The 20,670-nt window shown below is 40.0% G+C and overlaps 1 protein-coding gene across 1 annotated transcript in view; it reads left to right on the top strand.

Moving 5' to 3' along the window:
* Positions 1 to 20,670, top strand: part of ARID1B (AT-rich interaction domain 1B) — a 323,938-nt gene that overhangs the window by 287,211 nt on the left and 16,057 nt on the right. Inside the window, 4 exon segments of the mRNA XM_039706785.1 lie at positions 4,073 to 4,182; positions 4,935 to 5,093; positions 11,106 to 11,315; positions 14,609 to 14,813. Of these exon segments, the coding sequence (XP_039562719.1) occupies positions 4,073 to 4,182; positions 4,935 to 5,093; positions 11,106 to 11,315; positions 14,609 to 14,813 (684 nt within the window).

Raw genomic sequence — 20,670 nt, 5'->3', positions numbered from 1 at the left:
TAAATAGGCATTAATCTCCTTCCTGCTTAAGGATACTTTCCTTTTTTCCATACCTCTGTCTTACTGAAGCCTTTCTTTTTCAGGATATTGTTACTCCCAATTGACTTTCAACACCATAATGTTTTATATAGAATGTGAAATTCTAGGAAAAATTACTTGCACTAAAGGAATTAAAGGGACACTCTTTAATACTACAAATCATATATATGCTGTATATTTGACTTGGTATTTATTTGGATGAACCTCTAAAAGGAAAAGCAATGCTCTTTGTGCAGGTGAAATATTTTTTAGAAACTTCATTTGGATTTTTCTGGTTTTCAGCTTGGTTGCATTTTTCTGAAAAATAGTACCTCAATTTATTTCAGAGTTTTTTCTCTAATGCATATCTTTGTAGGAGCTATTAATGCACATTCAGATAAACTTTCTGGAGGCTGTCAGTAGTAACAGTGGTAACAGCTGAAGTGTCCCATCACCTGTACTCCAAACAAGTGATGACCATGATCCAGTGGTCAATGTGTGACTGTGAATCAAGGTGGCACCTGGCACACAGATGCCCACATCCCAAACTGATTGTACTTGTCATTCCTTGGACAAGACTTGTCAGCAGAAAGGCAGTGTGGCACTGAGATCCCTGGTGGCTCCCTCATCCTTTTCAGATAAGGTCCCCAGCCACCTTTGGCTGCACTTGTGCCCAGAGCTGGAAGATCATTTGTGGCAGGACATTGGGCAGCACTGTTGTCCTTCTTCTCTTTTTTCAGTGGGCATCGAAGCAGTGGGGATCCTCTTGTCAACTCCACAGTCACTAATTCAGTGCTTTTGCTTTTGCTTCTCTTTTTTTCACAGAGGGAGAGTGCTAGGGTTGGAAGGGAGAGAGGAATGTGTTACATTACAAGGGAGAGAGAAGGGAGTATTCTGTTTTGTAGAGCATGATTTGTTATCACACTAGCAATAAAGAGAAAAACAATGTTTGTATATTGCTGCTTCTACAGTATTTCATCATCTTCTGGGACTGGTAGAGCAGCCTTTAGCAAAAAAAGAACTCTTTGCTGCAGTTTTACTCATGTCAATATCTGCCTTTGAGTACATTAAATTCAGTGTGGAATAGCTAATTCAGGACCTTGACCTATACTTGCTTTTTGAAATCATTCTAGCTCTTAAATTCTTATAAGCCAGAGGCTAGTACTTGAAACCTATTCACAGTACGCCACAACACTTCTTGAGTCAAGATTTCCCTGTTATCCTCCTCTCTACAATGTTTTCTTCTTTGGTCTGCACTTCACAGGCAGAATTATTAGTACCTGTGTAGAAAGAGACTGTGTCTTATTTTAGCAGTTTCGTGACAATAACAGTATTTCACTGCTCAGAAAGGGTCAAAACAATGTTCTCGCTGTACCGCTTAGCTAAAAAAAGTGCAAGAATGTCTTCTCACAAATCGCTGGAGAGTACGTTTGCAAGAAGTTACGAAACAGCATTTCAACAGCAGATAGAAAAATAGCTGTGGAAACATCTTGGGTAAAAGCTAAAGGGAAAATAGACAGCCTTGCAGTTTGTGGTAAAATTCTTGCAGTTCTTCTCTTAGAAGTACAAAGAAAGAATGTAGATGAACTAAATAATTTAGAACAAAAAGTGAAACAGAATTTGGGTAATTTTATTATTTGTTTCATAATTGTTTTAAATTCCTCATAGTTACATTTCTATATGCCAACAAGAAATAGTCAAAAGCCAAAATGAACCTGTATTTTTACTTTTCTAAGCATGACTAATAGAGTCAGAATATGTGCTGTAATTTGCAGACTGGAGTTAGTAGCCCTTTATATGAGGTGTTAACTTAAACCCCTCTGAAACAGAGATTCCATAAGGGAGTTCTAATGGAAACAGGATTACCAGAAGTGGACATAATTTTCAAATTCTTTGTAAGAGAAGTATGATGTGCCAGCTTGATAAAAGTGAGATACCAGCAGAGGACTTAGCTATGCAGAATTCTGGTGAAGAAGCATTATCATTAACTTTGCTTTGTTTGACCTCTCTAAAATTGCTTTGTAGGGGAAGGGTCAGCTCTGCTTGCTTCAAAGCTAAAACCCAAGATTTCTTTTTTAGCACTTTCACAGCATGAAATGTGTTAACTATTAAAATGGATTTTGTATAACAGCTCTGCATCTTAGTTTGAATCCACACTGTGGCATATATTTGACCATTTTGTATATATACTTTTTTTAATCTCTAAAAAAAAAATAACCATTTTTTAAAAATGCAAATTCAAAACTAGAACGTGTTAGGCTGCCATCCTTTACTTGAGAATGGTCACAAGCTGCCCCAGCTCTTCCAGGAGAGTATAAGGGCAAAATGCATACAAATCAAATGCCTCGTGGATGCTGACTTCCCAGTAGCATGTTGACTGGCTGTTTTGTTGAGATTTCACACACATACATAAAAATAACAGCATTTTTAGCTGATCCCAATAGATTTTTCTCTGCAGCTGCATCACTTGTAAAAGGCTTTTTGTTCCAATTCTTGAAGTCTGAAGTATTGCAAGGTTTTTTTTTTTATTCTCAATTATGATTTCTGTGTTGTGATGACTTTAAGGGCTTGATTGGGCTACAAATGTGCTTTGAAAAAACAAGAAAATGTGCCCATGAAAAACACGGGCAGTTCAAAACTGAATATTGAGCATACAGTTGTAAACTCACATGGCACATGGCTGGGTAGGTTTTTTTGGCAGAGCCAGAGTCTCAACCTGCAGTGATGCTAAAGATATTAGCAAATTAGCACTGCAAAGCTTGCCAGCATATTCGCTAGAGTCCTGCTCATGCTCTCACTGCTGTAATTAAAACTAATTATTTTCTAAAACATAGTAATACATGAATATGTGCAATAATCATTTTGTAGTGGGCAATCTGTGAAGTATTTTTAAAGCTTCTTTTCCCCCTCCTGTCTTTGGCTTGCTGTGCAGTGTGCCTGCTGCCTGGTGCAAGCCAGCACTGTCATTTTACGAGAGCCACACTACTCTGGTAAAGACAGGGATGCTTTACTGATTCTTACATTTTTACCTGTGGGATATATATTTTTTCTTTTTTATTGTCTTTTAGGCTATTCTGTATTTTTCTTACGTCATATCCTTTGAAAGAAGGGCATGAGGGGGATTAAAAAGAGAGAAAGGGAAGGCAATCCGGTCTTTCACAAATGCTGTGCACACGGTTTTCAGCAGGCAAAGAGTCACCTGGTATCTTGCTGCTGTTTTCTGGTTATTTGCATTGATTCAGTGTCATGGCACCTCTTAGCATCTGCTCTGCCCAGTATTTTCTGTCCATTTGTCTGAATGATTCTTCTTGCATCTTTCTAGAAATCAAGGAACCAGGAACCCAGCAGCTCTGCAGCAATAATACTATACTTGGCACTTGCATCTTCAAATAAAAAAAACCCCTTAAACTCCTTGCACCCCTGGGAAGCAACTGTATGCCATTATCAGAGAAAGACATTTATGTGTTCGTTATAGTCCCACCTCGTTTTGGCAGGAGGAAGAAGCTGAGTGCTGGTTCTCCAACAGAGCACAGTTTACAGCTTGTAATTCTGTAGTTAAGGCTCACAGTGGCTGAGCCATTCATACTGAAGTCGGTAGGGACAGGAATTATGTGCTGGACACCAGCCTTAATACAGATGTAATTGGAAAATTCAGTTTTTTTCTTGGATTCAACATGGCAAGCAGAATGTGCATTGTTTTCATTTACTTTTGCCTATTGCTAAAGGGAGAGTGCAGTAATTAAAATAGACTTATTTTGTTGAAATGTTGTGGTCAAACGCAGAGACAGTTGAAAAGCACCAGCAGCATGAAGAATGAATTCCACTCTTTAAGCAATGGTTGTTGTTGCATGGTGCTTGTGTTCTCTTCTTGTTCGTTGTCCTTTGTTTCCTCAATTGACTGAAGAGGTTTCCAGGTTTCTGGAGACTAGAGTAACAGGACAGACGTGGGAAAACCTCTCCTTCACGCGGCGCCACAGCCATGCAGCAGGAGGCGTGCTTTTTCCTACAAAGCCAAACACAGTCATGCTTAACTGTTTCTCCTGTTTTCGATTAGCACCTATGGGTCTTGCAGATATGATGACACCTGGTGAGTCCAAACTTCCCCTTCCTCTCAAAGCAGATGGCAAAGAAGAAGGAGCCCCCCAGCCCGAGAGCAAGTCAAAGGTATTTACCACCTTGTGCACGTGGTGTTGGTTCTGTCCGCAGAAGTCTGCTGTGTTGTCCTTCATCTTCTGGTTTTGGCCTACCCACTTCTGTTCTTTCCTGCATGCCTTTCCATTCACGTGCAATCTATTTGTTTCTTTTTTTTTCTTTTTATTTTTTTTTTCTTTTTTTTTCTTCATTGTGTGGATCTGAAAGTTACTAGTTCTTACGGCATTTTAACTTGCGGGGGCAAAGCATCCCAAGCCAAAAGTTGCGTGGGCATTTGGCTGTGCCAGGTGGGTGGGAAAGAAGGGTCTTGCCTGGTTTCAATCCTCGCAGCCATTTTTCTCTGCCTTCAGTTATAGCTTCCTGTTTTGGCCACAGCAGCAACATATTTTAATATTTTGCTTTCCTGCCTTATTTGATTAAATAAGGTGAATGGCTTGTTTTTGTTTCTTTCTTTCATAATGGGAAACCCATGCTTAGCATTTCATGTGAGCTTGAAGTAAGCATGGTGGCTTAGTGACTTTAGCCAAGCATCCAGCAAACTTTCCAAATGATACTAATTCGCAATGTTGTTTTAATACCTTTTATATATATATATATAAATATATTTATATATGTGTGTGTTTTCTGTATGTGTCTCTCTGTTTATATATATTTTATATATAAAAATTGGTCAGTCTGTTAAACTGGATGTATATTTTTTTTGTTTTTAATAAAGTTTGCCCTGCCTTTGTCATATTTTTTTTTTTTGTATTCCTCTACCACAGGATAGCTACAGCTCTCAGGGTATTTCTCAGCCCCCAACCCCAGGCAACCTGCCAGTCCCTTCCCCAATGTCCCCAAGCTCTGCTAGCATCTCCTCATTTCATGGAGATGAAAGTGATAGCATTAGCAGCCCAGGCTGGCCAAAGACTCCATCAAGCCCTGTAAGTGGCTCTGGTTATTTTGGTTTTTGTTTATTTTTTGTAATTAATTATATTTCTATGCTTGCTTGTTTGTTTTGTAAATTCCTTTTCTTTATTATTTATCCACTAAACAGTTTTCTTTCTTTATAACACTGGGTACAAATTCTGCTCTCGGACACATGACTGTAAGTTCCACTGCCTGGCTTCAGTGGGGCCTGAGCATGCTTATCCAAGGGCAAAATTTGTCCCAACAGTACTTTGAAATAAGAAAGAGTAAAATTGTGTGCATCATGCAAGTGTGCTGTCTGGTAAAACAGCAGTTGTTGTGAAGAAAACATCCTTCCTGTAATGCATCAGCTTCCAAGCATGCCGACTGTGTTGTTAAGAACAATTCCATTTCTGTTCCTGGGCCCAAACTCCTTCACACAACTGACTTCACTCTGGTTGCTGCACTTGTTTTGCTAGGATTATTTAGGGGGAAAAGGAACAAAGGAAAAAAAAAAAACAAAACAAAATGAGAAATCTTCTCCCCTATTGAAACTAATACCCATCAAAAGTTAAATTATAGACTTAGCACCACAAAAAAAGTTGCCTTTTATATTTATGAAACATTTTTAATTTTGAATTGTGTATTTGAAAATACAGCCATTAGGCTGTCAAGGCACAGTCTAAACCAAAATTGTTTCTAATTTGCTTCATTTGGTTATTTTGAAATAACCCAGACTGTGAGCTGAAAAAAGATCCTGATGCATGTACATTTTTAGAAAACTATTTTTTAGATGAGTAATATTTAATCAGTCTCATACAGGTTGTAAAGAAGAACCTGAGAGAGATGTCTGGCACTAAAACCAAATTTCATCATCTGTCTTTCTATCTATATATATGCAAACACAAAGAAAATCTATATACATATATAGAAAAGAGAATGCAGATCTAAGATGATATGGTCTATGGGGAGCAAATGTCCATCTGGTAATTTTTGCTTTGTTTTGTTTTGTTTTTTTTTTAATAATTAGGAATATATATGTTGTTCCTCTCTTACTTTTTTTATCAAAAGTAGAAATGATTGTAATTTCTCTGTAGAAAAATAATGTAACATATTTTTGTGCAGAATATAAAGGGGGTTATCCCCAGTGTTAAAGTGCACTTAAATTAGCAATAATTCTTTGATAACAATTTTTACAAAGTGATATGTTAAAGAGTATGTCTTAGGGCAAACAGAGGAAGGCCAGTCAGAAGGGAAGAGATATAACCATCCAAAACCCAGACATTTACAGAATCCCCTGAGCAAGGGGGCAGCATGTCGTGAAATGCACCATTTACATCTTTGGATGTTGATTTGACAGCAACTTTGAGTCTCAGAAGGCAGCTGATGTTACTTGTTCCCACAAGGTCTCATCTTTTTCTTAAAAACATTTGTGAAAGGGTGACACCAGAAATTCTGTTGGTTGTGTTTGTAGTGATGTTTTGGGGTATTGCTTGTTTAGGCAGTTTACTGGAGGAAAGCAAGAGAGTAATTGCACAGGCTGTCTAACACATCAAATGCTTCCTCTACAACCAAAAATAATGTATTCCTGGGCTCATTGCATAAACTGCATAGGAAATCCTGGAGTCATGGTGAACATATGTGGAGATTTTTTTTTGTGTGTAAATAAAGTATAGATTATTGACAGAGTATAACGCTGGCAAAAATAAATTAGGAAAGTTTATGATTTCAATTTCTTCTGAATGTCCTTCTCTCCAAAAGCTTCAGTTAGACATGGATAAATACAGAGCTTTGGAATAATAGAAAAATAAGTGCTGCAAATGAGCTGATCCCTTTTTACCTATGAAGGCCAGTGGATTGGATAACTTCATCGACTTCAACAGCAGCCTGACACAGACTGGAACGATTGATTGCAGGCATTTCGTTACACTTGAAAACAGCCTGAATTGGTTCATTAAATCCCAAAGCTGTTTCATGTGCTACAACTTGTCCATTCCAATAGAGAATAAAAGCAGGGGTGAATGGTCTCTGATTCACTTCAAGGTATCTCTGTGATCCTACTAAGTGGATCCTCTCTTTCAGCTGTTTTATGTGGAAATGAAAATGAGAAAATGAGGAGAAAGAGCTGATGAACATCAGGTTTTGAGGCTTCCTTGGGTATGTCAGGAAAAGGACAGTGCTGCTCCGCCAGGTTTGCATATAATGTGCATCCCTGACAGTGGTGAGGTAGTTCTGAAATTCTTTGAAACAGACATTTCAAGTGTGGGTGTAAACTATGCAGAGTCACTGCAACATGAGTAAAACAGTAGGTTATGAAAACCCCATAAAATGCTGTTAACTGTCCAGAGGTACCCATGAACATGACAGTGAATACACCTGAACAGTGCTACACCTCCATGGTGCTAGCTGGGAGGAGTCTCCAGAGTCCTTCAGGAGAAAACCTTGACAAAGGAATGTGTCCTGCATAAGCCTCTGCCAGGGATTGGACTTTGGCAGTTTTAGCTGCCTGTGTATGCACACTCTGTCCTGTAGTAAAAGAGGTCTGTGTAACACGTGTAATATTGGTAAATTCTTCACTGAAGTCAGGGAAGGGAACAGGAGATAATTGTATAAATATAGATCCTTAAAGATATGTAAAGAAGCAACTACCCACTGCCTTTCATGTGAAAATAACTCCTACATGAATTGGTGTTGCTCTGAAGGATTCTGCAGACTCACCATACAAGGGTCTGCATATAATACAGTTTTAATAGTGGGTAGGTGTATTGAGAAGCAAGTATGGGTTTCGACAGATATAGTATGGGAACTGGCTTTGGTATCCACATACTTTGGTGGAGTTTTTTTAATCACCCATTTAAACACTGCCAGTATGTCATGTGGAAGAGTGCTGGGGATTACAGGCAGAGTAAGATATAATTAAATCAGTAAGTATATGTGCCATAGGCCTGCACTAGCATTCTTCTGTCACCAAAATTCTCAACATACTTAACAGAAGAAAAGGTTGTGATCTGTGTTCTTCCAGCATTGCCTGGGATGTGCTCATTTTACTTTAAAATGGGATCTTTCTCTTTTAAACCCTTGCTTTATAAGGGTTAATATTTAATATTTATAGGTAAATTTAGGCTCCAGCTGAACCTGCCCATGTGAAACTGAAGTTTGTTTGTGTATAGACTAGCTTGCACACATCTGTCATTTTTATCCATTTACTTTTATAAAAATAGAGAAGAGGAAAAGATCTTTACTCTTGAGGAATAGCATTCTTCCCTCCAGTGCATTCTTCTAAAGTTAACATTTCATTTTAGAAGAAAATTGCACCCATTTTACAAAGCATGACAACCTGAAAGCTCACACAGTAAGAAACACTTCTTACCTTCTGTAAGCTGTGAAAAGTTTTCAGATTATACTGTCATTTTAGAGCTTGCTGCCACACTGCTGAAAAGCAGCATCATTTGAGATGTATAGTAGAAAAATGCAGAAAGAAAAACTCTTAACTGTTTCCCTTCTGCTCTGATTCTGATTTGGAAAAGTGAATCTTAATGTATAAAAATGAAACCCTAAAACTTGCAAATCTGAACTTTCTTAATCATGGTTCACCATAAAAGTGAAATAGAAGCTATTTTGTTGCCTGATATATTAGAATATAAGCACATAGAAAATTCTCTACATAAAAGCTGGAATTTCCCACCTTCATTTTTGTAGCGTTCTGGGGCATCTTAAGTGTCAGATTAAAATTTATGCTGGTGAGCAGTAACTTTGTATTTACTGCAAAAGGTAGTGGAGTAGTTCCAGTTCATGCAGCTGTTCAAGCCTGTGTGATCATGTATCTGGTGCTCACCACAACATCAATTCAGTAGCAACATGACTTCCCTACTTCCCCCTTTCCACCCACCCAAAAAAACCCTCCCAAACCCTGACAAAGTGTATTTGTTGCTAAGAGTTAAACTGATTTTCTTGAGTACCCAGATATATAGCAAGTGATGCTTTCAGTAAATTGGTTGCTATTACAGAATCAGTTTGTGCTTTCTTTGCATAATCTGCAGGATTCATGTCAGTGTATTTCCTGCCAGCCACTTAGTATTAATAAAACAAATTTAGCCCTGACTCTCACTTCAGTAGGAGTTGTAACACAACTGAGTCTGGCTGAAGTAAATTCAGGCATGGACCTCATTTCTAAGACATGTAATCATATATGTCTGTAGGAAGGATTGCTGTGAAGAAGTTACAGTGTCAGCAAGGCAGAAAACTTTAAAGGAGGCTATTTATTTAATTAAAATTAATATCCATTCACTGGAAAGAACAGCAATGGCTCATGGAACTGCTGGGTCACCCCCTTGGCTTCATGTTTCTTTTCTCCTGACTCTTGTCCAGTTTTGCCAAGTTGCAGCTGATAGCTGGAAGGAGATACAGAGTCTGTCATATTTTCCAGTCTAACATGCAAGATGAATGGTGGCAATGCTCTTGAAATCATTGGCAGTGTGGTTCCACTCTGCCGTGTCCCTCTTTCATGGTGTTGAGTGCCAGCCCTCACCATTTTGTGGGGACGTGGACAAAGTGAGTGGTTCTGTAGCATCTGTGAGGTACAGTGAGGATCTTTTTTAGAGATGTTCAACTAGGAATGAGTTTCTGTTTACTCGACAATAGTCTGTCTTCAGTTCAAAGTAAGGATAAGGCAAAAGAGGGAAAGAGTGATTGACTAGATGAGTTTTAAGAAGTGTCTACTGCAATCAACAACAAAGTTTAGGCTTTTACTATACAGACATAAAGGATATGTTTCCCTTCACATATTTGGCTCCTTTCCCAAAGCTTTATGTCAGTCTTTTTCCCTTGTGTTTAATTCTGAACCACTCCCATCTTTCACTGCTGAGCAAATCAGTTCACTTCCTGCAAGCAGGAGGGTTGTCCTCCTGTAACAGCAGCCCCTCTCTGCTGTCACAGCTGAGGCAGCTTGGGCAGGGGCTGTGACAGAGTCTGTCCACACATGGCACAGAGCCCAGCTCACAGGGTTACATTGCACAGAAAAGATAGGGTGAGAATTTATAACTTGTGTAGCAGCCTCAGTGCTTTCTGCTGTCTCTACATCAAGGGGAAAAAAAAAGGAGAAGAAAAGAGAATCAAACATAACATGAGCTTTCATTAGCTGCAAAGCCCAAAGAGCAGCAGGTTCACTCCTGCCTTTTTGCCATAGAGATGAAACTCTGCTGTTGCCACTTCTTCTGCTTTTCCTGGTGGTGTCTTAGTCTTAGAAAACTGTCCTTGCTTTTCCCCAGGTCATAACACACATTCCCTTTGCAAGGAAGGCCAACAGAGATGGATATCATGTGTACTCCAGCAAGAGAGAAGAGTAGTTGCTATTTACAAGATTATTGGATCAGGCAGCTAATTGGCAGTTCACAAAGAGTATGGCCACCAGTCTCCTTGTACTGTAGGCAGTCTTGCTCATCTTGTTTTTTGGCCACCAGTGATATGAAGTGGTAATAAAGCATAACCATTTATGACTCTGAAGAGAGGACAACTTCTCCGTGCACTAGTTTGCCATGGTTCACACTTTAGGCTATTTTTGTGCAATTCTTGCTCTGGAGGATCACTTTCAGGTTTTCTAGCCCATCTTTGAGGGCAAAGAGGAGAGGATTAGTTTGGTTTTAGGATTTTCTAAACTTGTGTGGAACAAACTTGTTTCTAATTTTACCAAAATAGTTGCTTGCAAAAGCCCTTTGAGATAAGTGGACGAGAAGCACTCTGTGAGAGCTACCTCTTCTTAAAATGACATGAGGCAACATCAGAAATTTGCCTTCTGGGATCCAAAGTTCAGATCAGTGAAAGTAATATGAGAATGGGAGTTTGGGCCCTTTATTTATAAAGCTGAGTTTTCTGTATATGGACAGAATGTACTGTTTGTGCCTGAACTAGTAGCCTTCATTCCTGACTGTTGTGTGATAGCGTTAGTTTGTTGGACATCTTCTCTTTTTCAATGTTGTGAGTTTCTTACTTTCTTTTCCCTTCCCCTCCCACCCTTCCCCCAACTCTTTTTTTTTCTTCTTGCAATTTAGAAATCAAGCTCCTCTACCACAACTGGAGAGAAGATCACTAAAATCTATGAGCTAGGAAATGAGCCAGAGCGCAAGATGTGGGTGGATCGGTACCTGACGTTCATGGAGGAGAGGGGCACGCCTGTGGCCAGTCTGCCAGCTGTGGGCAAGAAGCCCTTGGACCTGTTCAGGCTCTATGTCTGCGTCAAGGAGATTGGAGGTTTAGCACAGGTGAGAACAACTGGTTAAAAGTGAACCTTCAAAAAGTCAATATTCTTTTTTTCTAGAGCATTCCTGCTGGATACATCATTAGGTTTTCAGCCCAGACAATATTGTTGAAGAAAATTATTTCATGCTTTGATAGCTGTCTGGAGTTCATTTTGGGCTGCATAATGGCCATAAAACTTAAAAGTTTGAATCAAGATTGACCATCGCTGTAGACAGATGAAATTGTTGCCATTTCAGGGGAATCTAGTAATGCTGCTGAGAGAAGAAAATAGGAAAAGGCCACAGGATCAAAATTACGTGTAAGAAGCAGATGATAGAGCTAAAAGGAAAAGGAAATTTTTAAGTCCATTTTTCCTGTATAGAGATACAGCCTGTAGGACACTTCATCTCTCAGAGAAACTGCAGACATATTCTTAAAACACACTCCTTCATCCCAAACCTTTAATTCTCAGTGTCTCTATACAGTATATGTGTTTCTTAGACACGGACTGTGCTGTGTTTGGGAAATGCTTACAGGATATTTTAGGTTGCCTTGCTAACATAATGGTTACAAGGAAAAGGTGAATTACGTAAATGAGTTGAAGAAAATGAAAGCAGGAAGAGCTGAGGATAAAAAAGTCACAGATGGGGGGCAGAAGATTTCATTTGTGTTCTCACTAGTTAATTTGAAGTTTTGCAAAGGGATGTTGGAAAAATATTCATGAGTTGTATAGGGCTGTTCACAACAGAGAAAAATGAGATGTTTCACTGGTTAGCATCTAAAGGGAAAGCAGGAGAAAACAGTCAGTGCTCACAACCTTAGATTTGGCACTCAAAGTCACCTGTCCGTGCCTGATGCTTGTACAAAGCATCCCTTGCTGCAAAATGAGGTCTTAAACACAGCTAACATGTAGGTAAATATGCATGTGTAATATTATATAAAATGTAATATTAAAACATACAATTCTTCACTAATTACAAAATCTGAACTCAAAAATATGGCAAACAAATTAGAGTCTCCAAAAAAGAACGTATTTTCATAATGTATGTGGTTAGTTCAAGAAAGGAATGTCCAACATCGATTAGTACCCATTCCAAAGCTATTTTTAATAGTGCACCTCACAACATAGGAGTTGACAACTGAATTAGATCATTGGCCCTTCAAATCCAGGGATTTTAGCTGTTCTTATTATGAAAGGAAGGCAGAGAAACCTAACATTTCATTCTGCCAGTTGTTAAATGCTGTATATTGGTAAGTGATCTTATCCTGACATTTTTAGTGATCAGCTCATGCCCCTCAGCATCATATGGATTTGATTACTTTTAGCTCAGAAACTTTATTACAGGTAAATCGTATCATGCAGCTGCTCTGCCTTGTACAGCATGATTGTGCCCACAGTGTGACTCTTAGCATCAAAAATTGAGCAAGATGGGGGGCAGATGGGATATTCTAGAGAGTTATTCATGTTTGCATATTATGGAAATTAATTTTATTTTGGGACATTCAGTGTTGATTTTCAGTGACAGACATTATGCTTTGCCAAAGGATAGATGCTGTTCACTTAGACTGATTTTTGAAAGAGCTTGAGTTAAATGTGTGTGCTTTAATACTGGTTAAAATTTACACCTAAAATGAGGGCTCCTGGTTTTGCTGGTGTGCCCACATGAATGGTCACTATGTTTATCTGTTTAGAGCTACTCAGAGGTGCAGAGTTTTGCTTGCTGAGTTTTATTTAAATGCATCTGTGTGATGCCCTCCTGAAAAGCTGTTGCTCCAGCTGCTGCACTCCACATCTCGTGACTCTGCCCGGGGAGTGGCAGGGAGCAGAGCTGTGCAGCAGTGGTGCACATTCCCTGTCTGAGGAGCTGCCATTGATGGGGTCCCAACAGGAACAGACCAGCTGCTGGCAGTCTTCCTTTAAATGCCAATATACTGGGCATTTAGGCATGAACGTTTCTGTTTGCATTATGCAATGTGTTCATTACGCACCACTTAGCTGTAAGCCAGTAGGCACAAAGAGCTGTGTAACTGGATTTCAGGCCTCAACAAGGGCATTTAATGAAAATCTGGTCTCCTTTAACTCCTGGGTTCTTGCAGGATGTACCAGAGAAATAAAAACACTCAGCATAGCCATGCCAACCTGCTTGCTGTTAATGCCATCCTTGAAAGGTCTTTGCTGACTGGCAGCAGTTACAGTGTTGTTAAACACTGAGAGAAACTTAAAAAAATGTTTTCTTTGCTGGCACACAGACTAAGGAATAGTATAGCTAATGATAATCTTTCTAGCTATACAAGTTAAGTTGGAGTCATTAAAATGTCAGGCCTTAGGGCAAGCAGCAGACAATCATGGAATCAGAATTGCTACCCAGAAAAATTGAGATTTCTCAGATCTTTAAAGCCAATTTATTTTGGTGCTGACCCTGCTCTTTGGATCATACCTAGAAATTGCATAACTGGTTGAATGAACGTAAAGGCATCAGGTGTTAGAGCAAAAGCAGTGGCTGCTACGGGTGGTGCAGCCGAGTGAGTCAGTGGCATCAGCCAGGATGACAAATGAACTTCGCTATTATTACAGATCAGCTGTGTTTGAGGAACTCATGAGCAGAGTCTTTCAATATTCTTAGCCTTACACTGCAAACAAGACTCACGGTGGAATGGTGCAGTCAGCATTGTAATACAGAGTATTGCTGCACTAGCCGTGAGTGTTTGAAGTCTGCCTTAATTAATTAAGGGGCCTGGCTTCACTCTGCTTCTCATCTAGCCAGAGGATCATTGATCTGTCCCTGCAAGATGCACTAAAGTGAAAGGAATTGAACCAGGAATTACAAGCTGAACTGTTTGACAGCTGGTGGCTATTTGGGAGAAAAATTTATTTTTCATATCAATGTTCAAACAAATTGCAGAATAACACTGTTAGTGCTTTCTAAATTATATTTTAGAAGCTGCTTTTTAATTAGAATGGGGTGGGTGTGGGTGGGTGTCAGGGAGGGAGAGAGTGAGCAGGAATTTGCTTGGAGATGGATTGCTAACTGAAGAGCATAGGCCCTGGAAGGGCGTAAGACATTTAAAGGATGCACCATGCAGAAGACTCCACAAGCAAAGCTTTTTATGTAGCTATCAGCAGGTTCCTTAATGGCTTTATAACTGTAAATGCTGTCTGTGCATTACTGTGTGTGGGAGTAATGAGCATTAGTTAAAAGAGGAAAATAAAAAAAAGTAAACCAAGACATTAAGTGCTTTTTTTTTCCTTTTTTGTTTCCTGACTTAAACAAAACACTTTGCTGCAAACCAATGATTCTGCCGTTTACTTTGCTAGGTTAATAAAAACAAGAAGTGGCGTGAGCTGGCAACCACCTTGAACGTTGGCACTTCGAGCAGCGCAGCCAGCTCCCTGAAAAAACAATACATTCAGTACCTGTTTGCCTTCGAGTGCAAGATTGAGCGAGGGGAGGAGCCCCCTCCAGAAGTCTTCAGCACTGGAGATACCAAGAAACAACCTAAGATTCAGCCGCCATCTCCTGGTAAGTGAAATAAACTGCAGCCTCTTACACAACCATTTTTTGAATGCAAGGCATACTAGGTTGTTGCACCCTATATCTTTATAAGCAGGTCTTGATAATGCTGTAAAAAAAAAAGGATAAACCTGCTGTTGGAATCTTCGTTCTCAGACTTGGAGCCAGCTCCTGAGTCAAATCAGAGTTAATTCTGAAGGGCCACCACAGCTGTGTGTCTGGTTTGTCCTTCCTCAGTCCAGCATATAAAGGCTCTGGTACCTGCACTTACCTTGCTGTGTCTGAAGCTGCTTTTCAACACAACTGTTGATCAGCAAGGCTTCATTTGGAGCAGGATGGCAGATGCTGGACTGATCGGGTTGCTCTGATGCAGCTCGTGTTCAATGTGTGGCAGATGGAGGGCTGAGAGTACGGTGTGTCCTCACTGCCAGACATCCTAGTTTGGAGGCACGCTCTCTGTTCTTTTGTTGCTAATCCTGTGTGTCAGGTAAGCCGTTAGGATCGCTGTTTTTATCCTCTCATCTGAAAAATTGGAACTGGGATTACTTTATTTTAGCTGTTCTTTCTTGCATTTATGGTGTAAATGAAAACAACTGTTTTCTTTATAAATTCATGTCAATTAAGATACTCATGATTTAATAGTCACAGTTGATATTTAAGGCAGGACTATTCTTAAGTACAATCATTTTAAGTACCTAGGAAGAGTCATAGCATTAGTCTAGCTGTTGACTTCTGGACTACCTATGGAAGAGTCAAAAAAATCCTTTAATTATTTTGGATTATTCCTTTTTTTACTAGTTTTTCTGACCAACAACATAATTTGACAAAATTTGCAAAGTACTGCCACAGTTACTTATTAGGCAGACCACCGTCACTTATTGCCAAGAGAACATAATTTCTGGAATGTTTGCAGGAGTTTCCTGCAGTAGAACACAGTTTTAGGAAAATATTAATTCACTTAATTTCTGTTAGTACAGTTCACTGGCTGAAAATGGGAAGTGGAGAGTCAGAGACCCAGCCAAGCCCTGGAGACAGTTTGCAATTGCATGACTTCAGTACCCTATCAGGACACTAGAAAATTGCAAAGACCTTTATAATCATATAATAAAGTTCTGGCCTTTCCAAGATTATCTCTTACAATAGTGCTTTCTCAGTACAGAAAAAGATAACAGTGATAAGGTTCAAATCTTTCTCAGCCTGTTTTATTCGGTGTAAGGATTTGAGAGAGTGTTTCGTTAAAATCTTCCTAAGCACATCACTTTGTCATAGCTTAAAATATTTCCTCCACCTTGTTAAAACTTAGGGTTATAAGGTACCCCAGTGGTGATTGTTTAATAGAGAGGAGATAAATTGTTTAATAGAGAGGAGATTAGGTTACTTTGCAATTCAAGATTAGAAGATAGAGAAAAACACTTGGTACTAGAAGTAAAGCCTATAGTCCAAATGTTTATCTGTCTGAAATAAGCACAGAGTGTCCTGATTGTGCACAGCTGCAAAAAATAATATATATTGGAGGTGCCCATCACCTCCTGAGAAGACTGGTAAGTGAAGCTGAAATGGTTAGACTTGCTAAGGACAGTGAAGAATAAATTAATCCGTCTCTAAAAATGAAAGAGTATTACGCTTTGTTCTCTCCTCCCTTACCTTCTCTCTCCAGTACTGCTCTCAGTAGTTGATTTGGAAATGATCACCATAAATCAACTGAATTTTGAGATGAAAAATTGCTATTTAAATAAGTAAACATGAAACAAAGGAATGGAAATGTCAGACGTACCACTTTACAGGGTCCTTTTGCATCACGATGCTATGAATGAAAATGGCAAAGTCCAAGTTTAAATTTATCATAACATTCAAGCAAGCTGTCTTTGAGGAGAACTGAAACTATTTTTCTAAAATAAAAACACAGCAGGACATAGAGACTAGAAAAGGGGGAAGCAAGCAAGGATCTCAAGGTTTGTTTTGTTGGAGAGAAAAGAGCTCGTGTCACTGAATGGGACTGCACTTCTGTACAGAGAAAGGCTTTCCCAGTGTGTATCAGCTTTAGTACATGAAATCCCGCTGAGGTATAGATGCCTCAGAGAGTACAAGCCTGTTCTCTTTAATAGTCAGCTTTTTTTCTAGTTCCTTTTCCTTCAGTATATACCAACATTAACATTTTAGAGGCACAAAGGAAGCAGAGTTGTAAGCATACTTTAGATAATCTGTCACTCTTTGGCATTCAGAGGGAACAGGAGCCCAATACAACAAGAAACAGTAGCCTCCCAAGGTCCTTACTTTAACCATTAGCCACTCTTGTGCAGTTAGCTCAGTGTAGGCAGAGCCACTTAGAGGCCAAATCCATTTGCAGAGAACTAGTTACAGTAGTAGGGCTGAAGTTAATCTGATAGGAAAGCAGAGGAACTTGTCTCAGAGGGGAAGGTGCTGTATTTTGTCCAGTTCTAAGAAGCTGATGCTATGAAAAAAGTCTTGAGATTTTAAAAGTCAGCTGATCTTTATAAATTTTTTAAAATTAAATATTTCAATTGCTCATAAGAATACATCAGGACTGGCAGCCTTTATGGTACAGAGAAGGATTCAGTTTGAATGTCATCGTAGTTTCCAGGTGGGTGGTTCTGCAAGGTGAGAGCAGGCTGAAGTGCAGCTTAGAGTAAATCTGTTCGTGCAGATATCTCACATCCAAGGGGTGGTTGTGTGACTGCCTCACAGATGACCTTTAGAATGCAGGCATAGAGGGAGTGCTAGGGAGCACAGTGAGACAGCCACGGCGAGGAAATTCAGATGGAGGAGCTCGGACAAGAGAAGGATGAGATGTGTAAGTCCTATTTATGGGACTGCCAGATGGTGATCTGGGATCACATGTTTGTCCATTTGTTTGTAGCACTACATTCGGGATTCTCCCATCACTTCTGTTTTTTACATTCTTAGTAAGGTATGTGGTACATAAAGGACTGAATAATTTAGGGGGCAATTCACAATAGTGTCAGCAATTATAAGAAGTTCAAAAAAGGAGTGAGAGTAGAGCAGCAAAGTGACAGACTGGTTGGCCTTGATCGGCAGAGATTTGCACAGTAGCCAAGGTGTTAGGGTTAGGATTAGGTGCTCATTTTAATTGTTCTTACTTCATACCACTGTCAGAGCCTCTTCTGCTGTTTCATAAATCTCCTGGGGAGGGGAGGGGGCCTGAATGTTTTAGTGTGCCTTGCACTGCTCTGAGGCTGTGCAGGTTGGTGACGTGTTTGTGGTAGGCTGAGGCCTTCATGTCAGCTTAAATCTGCCTGGGTCAGGTAAAACCATCAGCAGTGAAGGCCAGCAGCAAATGCCTAATGACAGACTAACTATTAGGGGATCCCCAGTGGCCTTCTGTCTTGATCACTGGGTCTGTGCCAAGGGCCGTGTCACCTGCTGATGACTTTCGCTGCATAAAAACTCCCCTGGAGAGAGAGGCATTGTAGGTCTTCCTTCTTTCCAGGAGCAGGTGCAAAGACAAAATGCTTTTCCTGTCATGTGTGTTTGATAGTTTTGACCAAAATGCTCACAAATAATGTGGCAAGTTGTAAACTGAGAAGAATTCTGGGCACCATTGCTGGAAGCACTAAAGGATGCTGGAGAAAAAATCCCAGAGGAGCATCAGCATGAAGGAGTTACCTTCCATTGCTGTACTCTGGCACTCTGAATTCTTAGTTGCAATGTGTAGTTATGTGTGCACAGCTCTCAAAATAACAGGCTCAGAGTTTATCCTGTGCTGAATGAACAGGATGGCCAGTGTGGTCCAGCTGAGGATGCTTGTGAGTAACAGCAGCTGGCCCTGATGTCAACAGAGATTTCATTAAAGCAAACCTGGAAAACTCATACGCTTGTGCTGGAAAGAGGGAGCGAGAAGGCACCAGGAGTGTGTTGCCTGCGTTTCCTTGGCAGCAGAGAAAGGCGACTCGGGGAGGGGGGAGGTGGGGGACACGGCGCGGCAGGACACAGCCATTCAGTGAGCGTCTGTAACCAAAGCCATCCGTCTGTGCTGGCGGGTGGCTGACTGAAGTGCTATTATTAGCAGGCAGGTGATGTCATGGAGCGTGTCATGAGGCCGGCCAGGGAATCCCCACTGAAGATGGATGGGCCAGGGGCTGGGAGGGGCGGCTGGGGGACAGGCGGAGGTGGCCCTGTGCCTGCATCCACGCCTGCCCGCCCGGGGCCCGCAGCAGCCGGCGGCCCCGGCCCAGCCTGACTGGGGCACCGGGCTCGTGCTGTGTAAATTATCGTCCCAGCGTGGCGGCTGGCTGTTCGCTCTGAAGGATGGGAATGTACTTAACCTTCAGTAACCTTTCCATTGTTTACTTTAGAGTATACATTTGTAGCTTCTGGCAAAAGGTAGGGATATCCTAGAGAGCATGTCAGGCCTCACATTAATGGAGTTTCAAGAGGTTTCATTCTTCTTTCCTTTTTTTTTTTTCAGCTGCATATTTCTTCTCTGGTAAATAAAGGGTCTTTCCTGAAAACAGTACTTACTGTCATGCAGGCTTTGCAAGGCAGAAGGCATTCCACTACCAGAATTCCATGCTGCAGAGAATAATGCATGCTATCTTATGTTATTAACACATGTTTTCACAGCAAAGTGTGGAAGATCTCACCTTCTCACTGACCAGAATATCAATTGTATTTAAGTTCTGATGCATTTTCTGTTGTGAAAAGCATATTCTTACAAATCTGCTATGGTACCTGAAAGATGATTATTGCTTAGATGTGAATGTGAGAGGAGGAATTCAGTAGCTATGAACCCACAGGTGTTTTTCCTGGACATCCCCAAGATAGCTGCAGAATCATGTAAACAGAGATTGCTTTTCCTAAAAGAACATTGTTGTTTGTCTTTCTTCTTAGAGCTTGGTTTAATACTGAAGCACTCTAAAAGATACTGTTTCTCTTTCACAATGTCCACAATCAAAATTAAGCATCTAACATAATAAAATGCCTGCAAAAATAGATGTAAAAATTTCAGAGTGCAGCCTAGTAAATGTAAAATTTAACGTGAAATAGGAAATACAGGCTCTTCTCGGTAGATCGAGTCCTAATCCAGAGATTGAAACACTTGGAGTTCCTATTCTCTAGAAGTGTCCCTAACCCAGTGGAGGTCAGGGGCAAAGTGTATTAACAAAGCAGTACCAGAAATCTTGACAACATTTGCCTTCCATTTTTTCAGTTGTATAAAGATATGTAGATAGAGGAAAAATAACCAACCTTGTAATCACCACCCTGAAGACAGAAAATGGACTTGTAGCATCTCAGTTGGGTATTTTTTTTAAAACCATTCTTTATAGGAGGTGATATAAAACACATTGTTAGTAATAAATTTGCACTCCTGCAGTTTGTAAATACTGAAAAATCTTTTCCTTCTTTCTTTTAGATTTGCTAGAGATACGAATTAAGCTCTTGCTTAGGTAGGATAGGGAAAAGCTTAATTGCTTCTTAATAGCCCAGCATCAGAGAATATGCAGGGTTAGGCAATATCTGAATTTACAGTAAGTATATGTGTACACTAAGAAGTTTGCTTACATGTTTGTAATACAGCAGGATGGTATGTGACAATCTGTGGCATAACGCAGAAATGCTTTCAAGCTTTTTATAAGAATCTAGAATTGTGTTTAAAGCTCAAGGGCAGAAGAATGATCCTGACCTGCTTGGGGCTCATATATACAAAGAGCTCATTTTATGTGAATATGGTTGGTTTTTGTTTTATCATAGCACTAAACCTTTCAGCTAACTGTAGACTAATGTAACTAGTTGTTGCAAATGTTCTTGTTCCTGTATTAATGCAATCAAAGAGCTTTTCCTAACTTTTTTTTGAACCTCATTACTTTGTAAGCATAATTCAAAAATG

This window comes from Passer montanus, unplaced genomic scaffold, assembly GCF_014805655.1.
Source record: "Passer montanus isolate IOZ18808 unplaced genomic scaffold, ASM1480565v1 scaffold2, whole genome shotgun sequence".
Classification (NCBI taxonomy): Eukaryota; Metazoa; Chordata; class Aves; order Passeriformes; family Passeridae; genus Passer; species Passer montanus.
This window is presented reverse-complemented; position numbering and strand designations above follow the sequence as displayed.